General features: G+C 34.1%; 1 protein-coding gene across 2 annotated transcripts in view; it reads right to left on the reverse strand.

Moving 5' to 3' along the window:
- LOC149800065 (phospholipid-transporting ATPase IF-like) overlaps positions 1–12412 on the reverse strand; it is a 164413-nt gene that overhangs the window by 14303 nt on the left and 137698 nt on the right. The window contains exon 30 of one of the 2 annotated variants that reach the window (XM_089959617.1): positions 8341–8376. In XM_089959617.1, coding sequence (XP_089815743.1) covers positions 8341–8376 — 36 coding nt within the window. Of the gene's footprint in view, positions 1–5151; positions 5202–8340; positions 8377–12412 lie in introns of both variants that reach the window. The other variant, XM_089959618.1, reaches the window with a different exon arrangement.

Below are 12412 nucleotides of genomic sequence, written 5' to 3' on the forward strand. Positions count from 1 at the left end.
GTTATTTTCAGCGAATATACACATTCAAGTCTTTAGCATACACAAAATCTCACTTCATGGCTTAACAATATTAATTTCAGTCAATACGCACTCAAGTCTTTATCATATGTGAAAGCATCTAAGATGATTGGAGAATTCACACAGATTCTCGTAACTCATATCAACTAAAGTAATGCATGAGATTCTTAGAATGCCTGATTCCTATAACAATCAAGACAACAAATTCAAATAATTTGTCAAACTTATATAAAGAAGATCATTGTATGAATTTAGATAGATGAACTCAGTTATACTCATGTCAAGAAAATTGATCTATGGATTTAAACAAATAAATATTATGCAAAAATAAGCAAATATATTCAAGCAAATCATCATATTGGTATCAATGAATTATATGAGATTGACGCAAATACCTTGTGCTTTCAAGCTTCGCTTGCTTCTACTGCCAGAATTGTGTCCGTTGACCTTCCAGACATCCAGTCCCTTGGATAAATGTTTTATGAGAGAATTTCTTCTGAATTCAATCTCGGAGTCTTCTATATTTTTTTCCTCTTGCACGAAAACGTAGACTGACTAAATTTTGCGATGGGGCATATTAAAACCAAGAAATTTCATGTGGGAAACATGCCCTTTATTTAGCATAACCAATCAGGATTGAATATATCTACTGCATTTATCACTAGGTGCCGAAATTGCGGTTAGCCTGACTTCTAGATTTCTAAATAACTGATCCTGGACAATCTCAACTATGACATTTTTTATACAAAGATCGAAGTTAACCTTTTCTTCCAGTCTGTCTGACTGTTAAATAAACGAAGGCTTAATTAAGAAGGATTTCCTCTCATGACACAGACATTAAAAATCATTGCAGTATAGCGATTTAACACGCACCTGTCCCCATAAATCTAATTGTTCTCTTGCCCAAATTAATGTGCTCTTTATAGATCGACAGAAAATTGCACCCTTACCCATTTGGCTGTACCTGTACATGTTATATGTCATTAGTGTCTGGATGACCCACCTGGTTATACCTGTACATATTATATAGTTAAAAGTGTCTAGCTGACATACCTGGTTGAACAAACTCTTGTCCACCCATCAAACATTATCTGTGAATATGCAATCAGGTAAACACTAACACCTGCTTCCATATTCAGAATGGTCAGTGGTTCACTGAAATGTTGGCTATATGACATCTGACCGACATATGCCAGACACAGCCAAGAGGTCAACTGAATTTATAAGTAATATCCTATTTAAGAGAAAGTATCTTTAATGATAGAAACTTTAATATACCATACATTTGATGTGAATCTGAAACAACCTTGTGCATTTGACGTTTTCTCTACTTACCAATGACTGAAAAGTGTAACTCAATTTATCCGAAAATTTAACTGAATATGGTATTTCTTTGAGAACCAGACAATTAAAAAATGATACAATAAAACATATATAGCACATGTTAGCATAGATACCATGAATTTATTGTGCAAAGTGAATTTGTATATCAGATCCAACTGCAAATACACAAAGACCCTGATCTACCACCACATAATTCACAGGCAGATCAGAATTTATGTTTTTTTTGTTCAACTAATTAGTCCTAACAAACACAGATGCTGATCTGCTGTTAATCGGCAGATGTGGTTTTATGTGGTCTTCCGTTGGATCTGTGTTCTGTGAGTTTATATGATAACTAAATGAATCATATATATATATATATATATATAAAATAAATGACAAATATTAAAAAGTGATTCTGCAAATCAGAGAGGTTTGTTATAAACTTGTTTTAATGTGCAGTAGTGCATATTGTTAGCACAGAATGTACATCAAAAGTTAAAAGTGTTAACACATTAGAAGAGCTATTTATGACCTCAAACCAACATTAGCAAAAGCCAAACTGTACTAAATAAAGCTAACATTACCTATATAGATAGGTACAAGCTATGCCTCAATTACATACATACTGCTTCTATACATGCAGCACGACCATAGCTAGTGTCAAAGTCAGTCTAATAAATGAAGAAAGCTGCCAAAGTAAAAGAAGCACAAACAGTGACAAATGTACTATGACAAATGTAGAGGTCTAGTGATACATATACAGTAACAAATTACTAGTGAGACATTTGCAGTGACATGGCTAATGACACATTTACAGTGACAAATGCATAGCAGTACATGCCTAGTGGCCTTATAGCACGTTTACTGTGACAAATGGACAGATTATCAGAGTGTACAGAGGTAGTTTTCCCCATTTATTAATAAAGTGGTCTTTTAAGAGAGTTTTACCCCTTAAGAAGGATTCAATATAGTACAATGGCCCCTCAAAATAATGCTGCTAAGGGGAGCTATCAAAGTGTACTGATAAATGAAGTTACCTTATACTAAGGTAAACCTAAAAATGGAATCCATAACCATGTCATATGAAGGACATCATTGTATTGAGGTACTTTAAAATGAGGGGCCACTGTAGTAAAACATGAAGTAATCTTTTTCTTGGGTGTCAAACTCTCTTAATAGAAGGGCCATAAGCTTCCTAAACAGAGATTGAGGTGGTGGACCTACACTATATATATCAACTTAATATATTTTTAAGCTTGTACATGAAATGAACTCTGTCAGACTAATATTTTCATAATCAAGATATCTTGTGACTGAAAATTTTCCAAGTGACTAGATATCAGTGTTGTGCCTTAAGCAAGTTCAGGGGTCATTTTCCAAACCCAAGCTGCCACTGTTCACATACATTTAACAAATCTCCATATCTTGATCATTTTAGAGGACTGAAGTATGTAACATGTCCCCTTGATAGAAAACCAAGTGCAATACTATTTTTATTTGCTTGAAATTATCTTAGAAAATATATATGTCAATTCTACTTTTAAGACAAAGAAACATTTCATTTATTATGTAAGGTAACTGACTTGCTAACGTGAGACAACTTGTACACAGCAAAGGGAAGTAACTCTGAAAACAGATTTGTATACTGTTTCCTGTGACATTTAAAGGTGATGATCATTTAATTTATAAACATAGTGTTTATAATCATGAATATGACAGTGGATCATTGTACCAATTTATGTGGCCTCAAACTAATATTAAAATGTGACCAGGAAAAATGAAATCAAAACTTTAATACCCCTTAAAATCTATATCAATTATTTGCTAGCTCAAGATTTATTACAGAAAAAAAGCACATGCGTTCTAACTTTGAATGTTAGATGACATTCTTTTGCAAAGAATTATTACATCAAGAAAAGAAGATGCATCTGAAATGTCAGAAACAAGCTGAAGTCTTGCTAAAGAATGTATTTATCTGCATATATAGAACCAATTATTTAATTGTTTAAGGCAGGGGTGCAGGCCTGGGATTTTATTGAGAAACAAGAGTCTCTAGATGGGACTGATGCTCTGCTGGGTGAAAAGAATTTCCAGGAATTCAAGACCATTTCTGCCTTGCAACTGTCAAAGTGTTGAAACCATACCTGATATTCTTCAGTGACAATGTTTTCAAATTAGTTACTGTGGTACATATATTGGATGCCAGTTGGCACAATTTTCATTTTGGACAAAGTAGACATCCTTAGAAGTCTTTTGGTGAAACCCCAACATAATGATAATCCATTCAACGGAAGTGGTGATAACAAATTTTTAAGACAGTTGTTGTGGAAACCATATTGGATGTACAATTAGCAAAGTTTTCGTTTAGGACCAACTTGGTATCTTAAGTGTTAACTGGTGAAAGTCTAATATTGATATTTCCATCAATTGGAAGAGGAGGTAGAGATAACAATATTTTCAAGATATGTCTTTCAATTCAGCAGCATAAACATAATTGTCAAGATGGCAGCTGTATCAGATCATAAGAAGTCTTCAAGTGAAAACCCCATGTCAATATGACTTTCTGTTCAAGTGGAATTGTGACATTTTTTTTCCCAATGGCTGCAATGGAAGCCATACTGCATCTCAGACAGGCATCATATTTATTTATAACCATCTAGACATCACAAGAAGTCTTTTAATCAGAATCCCATGTTTATATGACATCCATTAAAGAAGAATAGCAATAACGTGACAAGATTTTCAAGATGGTGCTGATGTGGCCATATTGGACAACAGATCAGCACTATTATTATTCAGGACTAATCACGTTAAGAAATCATTCAACCTCCATGTAGGAGGAGTAGCAATAAAAAGATTTTCAAGATGGCTGCCATGGTGGCCATACTGGATGTCAGATCAGCACCATTTGCATTTAGCCAACATAAGAAGTCTTTCATTAAAAACCTCATATTAATATGACCATCCATTCAGGAGGTGGTTGCAATAAGATTTTCCATATGGACCTGGATTTCTGAACAGCACCAGTTTCACCTAGGACTAACTAGACCATGAAATAAATGTGTGTGTTAAGTTTCCCAAGTGGTTTCAGAGTAGCAATAAAAAACTTGGATGACAGATGGCATATGATGGACCATCCCATAAGCTCTTCTGGTCTATGATCAGGAGGGTCAAAAGCACCATTCTTTAAAAAAAGACATTATCCCAGCTCTGAAGAAAATCCCAGGCCACTTCTACCCTATTTAATAATTTAATGGTTGGTGTCTAATCCACATCTAAATTCAAACAGCTTAGACCAGTTTCTTGAAATGTTTCCTCTGATAGATTTAACATTATCTTGGTTATAACACATTTTTTTGTGTTAAAAAAAACATTGAAAACAACCCTTTGTTTAACGTCTGGGAATTAGAAATACAAAATTGAGATATGTTCTTCAAATTTGACTCTGAGGTAAAACAAGACTCTTTTAAGGTGAATAAGAAAACTAAAAGGATGAGGTTTTTTATTCCTGGACACCTGCTGAATTCTCTATGAAAATTTCATTGTTGCCAGCAGGTACATAAGAAAGATAATTACAAAATTTAAATTTGAGGACCAAAATTTGAAATATTTAGTGAAACTGGATAGATCTGCCATCACATAATGCACCAGTAGAATCGATGCCAATAACTACTTGATTTAGAGAGATACAGGTTGAATGAAGAAACACTAATTCCAATCAACTGGCCCTTTTGCTTCTACATTGTTTAAAATTAGGCATCCATAATACATAGATAAATACAAGATTTTGAAGTCTGATTAACTTACGTTTATCAGGTTGCAGAAGAAAGTATCATAAGAAGAGGCTGCTGTTGGTACTGATGAAAGGAAATTGAAAGTTGGTTATCATTTGGATGTTACCAAATTTATGTGTTCCCATAATTGTTCTTTCATTAAAACATGGATTTGGCTATGCTAAAATGTTTTTCTTAATGGGCTTATTTATTGGTTGATCTATTTTTAATGGCACTTTCAGCATGTTATTTGGTTATATCATGCAGAGGAAATGGAAGCCAAGTTCTTTTCCCCAAGGACATATTAAGAAAGGGTAAGTATAAAACACATTACCTTGTCTTATGAAGTAAATCTTCTTCCAACAAAGGTAACATAGATCACTTTTATAGGAACCCAAATTTGAACAGTAAATATCTACAATAGTGTGTTTTGGGATTTTTAACGTAGCTTCAACAACTTCAGTCACATTGCTGTCATGTCTGCAGTGTGGCAATTTATAGTGATGTCTAGCACTGGGGCATCATGTTGCAGACATTGAGCATGATGTCCCACCCAGTCACATTATCCTGACACCTGGCCAACCAGTCCTAACACTAACCTCTTAATGCTGAGCACCAAGTGAGGCAGCTGCTAGTACCATTTTTATAAGTCATTGGTTTTGCTTGGCCAGAGTTTGAACCTGTGACCTCCTGCACCTGAGATGGATGCCACTTAGGTCACCAGAGCAGTTAAAATAGCGTACTATTCCAAATTACATGTAACAGTAATTTACTCTTGAAATTTTATCAAACTGTCTTTTTTCTTTCCAAGTATAAGCTTTACTGACAGTCTAAATTTATAGTTCGCTAGAGTAGAGATAGCTCCCCCTGATCATTAGCACTCATTAGAATAACTTCACCTACTGATCTGCTTAGCTCTTCCTGCTCATTACATGGTAATTATCTTAAAATTCATCTTTTTGAAGGAAAAATACTTGTATTGAAAGTACAATAAATCCTAGCAAGTGCTGAAATTTCTTGGAAACTGGTTTAATCTATATATGCTTTGCAGTTACAATGTACAAACTGTACAAGCTGATCAGACTGAATGTGATTATGTAACACATGCACCTAGCCAGCAACAGCAGTGGTCAGTGGGCCAGAGTTATTTGTAATGTGTTAATGTTTGGAATATCTAATGGACGGTGTAATCCATAAACCGCCCAGAAAAATCCTGAGTGAATCTTAGTCTTATATACACTTATGAGTCAAGTCCAACTGCAAAAAAAAAGACCCTGGTCTGCCATCACATAATGTGCTGGCAGATCTGAGTCTGTATAATTTGTTGTACTAGTTAATAATACAAAATCTGCACAGATCCAGATCTACCAGTGCACAATGCTTCCGCAGATCTGGGTCCATGCAGTTAGCAGTTGAATTTTTTATTTATGCCTTAGTATATATGGTAGGGCTCTTATAAAATGTCCATATCTGCTTATTTATAATGTACACTGTACAGTGGACCTCAAAACCCCAGATCTGCTATACATAATGTGCTGACAGATCAAGGTTTGTATGCCGTTTTATTCTACTGAGGTTTAAGTGCAAACTAGGTAGACCCTGAGTTGTATATGCACCATGCTATGACAGAATAAAATTATGCTCTTTATCACTGGTTGTACGTTATTATAGGTATAAAACAGTCTATGTAAAACAACTGTAAAGAATGTTTTATATCCACTGGTAAATTTCCTTACAAAGCTAAATACCATCTGTTCAGTTTTCACACACTATATCCAGCAGAAACTTAGAGTTGACTAATGGAGTGTGTCTTGTGATCATATTTCATCTGACAAGGTCTTTTCAAAAGAGTGTAGTTGATATAAAAAATCTGACTTTGTCTTTTAAATATTTTGCTTTCATTGACATTATCCTTTTTTTGTATGCCCTTTGTTTTCAATAGCAATATTTACTCAGCAACATATAGCCAGGGTTGTGCTGATGTGCCATTAAACTCTATACTTACATACCACTAGGTTTAACTGGACAAAACTTTAAAAAATATAATCGAACAATTATAAGGGAAAAAGTGCTTAATCAAACAGGAAAACCCCCACTGTACATATAAAATAAATACCAGGATGTTTTTGTTTTTTTAAAACGTAATATGGGCAATCATTTACCGTCAGTGGCAAGTGACTGCTATTATCTGTTACAGTAGGTTCTGAAATGCCATCAACTCTTTCAAAACACTGTTGAATTCTCAAAAACCTGCTTATTTTAGAAGACAGAAAATGACAATATATTACAAAAAGTTTTGTAATATGTGAGAACTTTGACAATTCAACAAATAGTGTCTTGATTAAAGTTTGTTGACAAAGTGACTCTCAAGAATGCATGTTCACAATTTGTCTCATACACTTGCTATTGTCAGAGAAAGAATTGTGCAATGTACATGAGTAAACTGTGATTAGACCAATAAATCAGCCCTCCAAACCTGTGTCGATTCTGATGGATTATTTGAAAGTCTGATGTCAGCTGTTCATTAAAGTGTGCAATTTTGCTGCATACAAATTGGTCTGGAACACACCAACATACAGCATAGACACTTACAGTATTTGGTGTGCGTGTGTGTGTGATTTGGACTTTTTAACGCAGTTTTAACAATTTTGCAGTCATATCGCTATGATGTCTGCAAGTGTGACAGTTTATAGTGATGTCTAGCACTGGGGCATCATGTCACAGACATGTAGCATGTCCCAGCCAGTCACATTATCCTGACACCAGGCCGACCATATTTGGTAACTTCCATATGTAGCCATAAAATTCAAAATGACAACAGGACAGGATTGTGTTATTTCACATGGATGTACAAGTTGTCAAACACAGGATTTGATGTGGAAATATTCTATACATATCACCTAATGGCTCCTTCAACTGATGGTAGTCCAAGAGATGCGATAAATACAGGAAACTGTATAAAATGGACACCAATGTGCTGTGGACAGATCTGTCTGCAAACATTCCCCAATTTTATGAATAGGTGACATCAGACCCACAAATTATCCATCAGTACTGATACAGCTGAGGAGGAAGGGAGATTTACCAGACTAGATTATGATGTCTTGATATTCCAAACCCAAATTAAGTATACAGTGCATGCAAGTGGAAAAAAAGCATATAATAAAATGTGAGAAAGTAACGGTTATGATGTACATTTTACAGTTGTCTATATGGGACTCACCTTATCTTCTGGTTTACTACCTACATTCTGCAGGAGCTTAAACATAAAGTAACTATTGCTCATGATAAGTTCAGATTATCTTGACAATAAGTTTCTCAAGTTTGATAAAATAAAAATCAATTGCTTCATGGTAAGAAGAAAGGTATTGTTTTTATTTTCAATAAAGGATGGTTAGCAGTTTCTAAATCTAACAAATCAGTGGCAGCTTTAGTTTTCCAATATTTGGAGCAAGTTTTTATATTTTTTCTTTAAGTAACACCAGGTATCTGTTTAAATTCATTCAGGTAAATAGTTGTTTTCATCTTATCATTGCTTGTTATTGTAAACTACAAGATTTATTATTAATCTTACTTAAAAATGAGTTTTTAATGAACATATAAATTAAAACATTGAAAGAAAAGAAAAAGTTTAATTTTGATCCATTCCAGCAATTTAAATATCTGCAAGACGCAAGTGAGGTTTTGCAAACATAGATTTTTTTTTGTATTTGTGATAATACTGTAATCCATACTGAACAATTATTCTGAAATGCATTATGACACAACATGACTGGTGCTACCTTGAATTCTATTAAACATTTGACCTGTGTTCTTTAATACTCTTCTATTTAGGCACCTGTAGGGTGTGGTTAACTCAGGAGATCATATACCGATGCATTTTAATTACCTGACCTTTCCAGCAAATGACCTTGATCTTTGACCTTTACACAAAAATTGATAGGCTTATTACTTAACCCAAGTGCAAGCCATCCACAAAGTTTGGTCTAGATCTGTGATGCAAAACTATTGTTATTGGGTGGAAACTATTTTGGTGAATCTACATTAGTGGAAAGCAAGGCACAGCAATACTTTTTCCATCAATGTTAGAATCAAAACTTTTTGGTTAGGTTTTTCATTTGCACATATTTTCCAAACACCTTCACAGAATCTGACCATAATTTGACATAAATTAATATTAAGTCATGACAAGCCATTCTACAATATGCTTGAACCTCTTACATTATGGTCAAAGTCAGTCACAGAAAATTTGCATTAAAGATTTGGGGTTAAAGTGTTGTTGTTTTCATTTGCATACTTTTCCTATGATTAATTCTCATCATCCTTGGCTTGAATCATTATGAAGCCAAGTCAATTCATTTCATACCATGCAGGCTTGTCCTTGAGCCAAGGTCAGTCATAGAAATGTGCATTAAGATTTTGGTTCAAGCATTTTCATTTGTTTTTATATTCTAAACCCTTTGATGGATTTTCTTCATGCCTGGGATGAATCATCAAGAAGGTATGAACTATTTCTGTGACAGATCCACCCACTCCTTAGACCTTGGGGTCACATATTTGACAGCAATGCTTTGAGTGTGAGCTTCACATGCAGGCAATGACCTTATTCTTTCAGCCAATGACCTTGATCATTGATCTTTGATGCCAAAATCATTAGTCTTCTTCCTTATCATAAGTGCAACCCATCAAAAAAGTTTGGAAACCATTTTTCTTTTTTTAGTACTGTAACCTTGACCTTCAACCCTAAAATGGATGTTCTTTGCAAGCTATTTACAAAGTTTGGTAAATGTAGATGGCGGAGAACTTTAGATATTTGAGCATAAACACAAAAACCATTAATATACAGATGGACAGACAAAGTCATAACATGATACTGTATTGAATGTACATTAAAACAAAATGGACATTGAAAGGGATACATATCATGATAGCACGATATTAGTGGATCTCTCAAATACTGAAAACAGCTGCATTCATTACCACAATATACACAAAGCAGTACAAAGGAAACAACGATCTTCAGTCACGATAACCAACTTTCAACTATGGGTGTGCGAGCAGTTTTAGTCACAGCAACAAAACTTGCAAAAGGATCTAAGGATTTACCTAATCTGTGAGGAGTTGGATTTGAGAAATGGTCAATTTTCCTGAGCGTTTCATACAGGAAACACTCAGTTTGTCAACTGAAGAGTTCCTGTCCTGCAGAGAAAACAGATAATAACTGTTCAAACCTGAAAATATTATGATTTTCAAGATGTCAAGATATAATTAAAAATTATGAGCAATTATTCATTACAGAATGAAATGTTGCAGATTTGTTGCCACATCTTTCATGCCTTGTTCAAGAAATACAATATATCTATTACTACTGAAATGTATCTATTGCTGACAATTCTGAACAACTCACTATTTCTAGAAACTGTTATGCTCTTATGTTCATTTTAACACCACTGTTAATGTAAGAGTTTTTGGTGATTCACAAACAAAAGCTGAGAATCAATAATTACAGGTCACTGAAATTCACAAATCTTCCTGATTATATTATAAAACATTAAGGAAAGCATGTTAATAAAATCATGAGACAAGGACTGGCAGTGTTTGATTTCATTATTTACTATATAACTCGCTTACAAGATGGTTCCAACTACTACTAGTACAGACCCAGATCTGCTGTTGCATAATGCACTAGTAGATTTGTGTCTATGCAGTTTGTTAGGGATCATCAGTAGAACAAATAATATAGGCCCTGATATGCTGGTGCATTATGTGACAACTGATCAGGGTCCATGTTGTTTGCAGTTGGACCTGTCTTATAAGTAAGAATATGTGATAGTATATTCCAACCATTTATTATTATGTCCCATTACCAAATGTACATTCTCAAGCTAGGTACATGTATCATGATAAAAAAAATGCTCATTTTAGAGTAATTTATGTGAGTATTTCGTTCTATCTCCTTTTGCAGTGTTTACATATATCTATGCATTTCTGTGCTTTAAATAAGGAAGCTAACAATCCTGCAAAACCTTTTAAAAGGTTTGAATTAGCTGCCACATGGAACCAGTTACCGCACAATTTATTCTAGACTCTATGTATTGTTGTTTTAGCTGCATGGACAAAAATGTGCTTTACATGTTAACTGTTTCCTCAGCCAGTTCAAAATGTATTGCAAAGTCCAAAATAAGAAATAGCAGAGGTTAGATGTTAAGCACCTTCAACTACTTTTTTTGGCACCCCAGGTTCTTTTTAAAAAGAACTAGCAAAAGTGGTTGAAGTCTTGATCCTTGTGACAAACAACAGTTTATTTATTTATCACGGTTTACACAACAGCAAGATGCTTGAACCCATTTCCAGCTACAAAACCTAGAGTTAGCTGGGTTAAAAGTCTTGCTCAATAGGCAAAGACCTGGGTAGGACTTCAACTCAAAAACTTACCCGCAGTCATTGTATTTTCTAGGTTGCACCCTTGCAATTTTTTTTAATGTAAAATTCTGAAAAGGTAACACATCATAAAAAGTGTACACACACAAACATAACTGTATATGTTATCTGCAAGAGTGTGTTCTTTGTCCCAGCTCTTTCGTAAGTTGGTTAAATCATCAAGTTGCTTGATTTTATGACTTGGCCTTAGCAGCAAACTTCTCACTGATTGAGATTACCATGTGCATTGACAGAAGTAAAAGGAAATTAATGGCAAAGAAGGAAAGACTATCATAAACTTTTTAATGGTGAATAATCAAGTCAAAGAAAGTGGTAAGGGTTCATAATCTGATACAGTGCAAGCTGTGTGCATTTTGAGACAATAGAAAAGGACTAAATTGTAATAAATGACATCACTAACTTTTAAGAAAATAATGAAAATTGTGTCAAATTGTATGTATATTAATAATTCTATAGCTGTGTGATGACTTCACTGTTAAAAAGAGTATGTGCAGATGGTTGGATAGATATGCAAGGGACTAAAACAAATGATCAGTATAACAACAATTTGATTTTGTTTACAATGGTGCTGCAATTTAAACGAAACCACCAATTATAGAATCATGAGTAAGCACGATTATTTCAATTCTAATATCTGAAGAAATTCATATAGCAAAGAGGATCATGTGATTATGTTTAAAAATTAATTTTAATATTAAAATAAATTATAAGTATTAATTAACTTTACTATTTTAAAGGAACTTGATGTAAATGTTCACAGTTGTGGTAATGCAAAATGCTATCAATAAGTAAACAAGGAAATAATAAGCAGGTACCCTAAAATTGAGAAGGGTAAATCAACACTGGTCCTTAGA

Source organism: Sinohyriopsis cumingii, chromosome 5 (assembly GCF_028554795.1).
Source record: "Sinohyriopsis cumingii isolate HCF-2022 chromosome 5, ASM2855479v2, whole genome shotgun sequence".
Lineage (NCBI taxonomy): Eukaryota > Metazoa > Mollusca > Bivalvia > Unionida > Unionidae > Sinohyriopsis > Sinohyriopsis cumingii.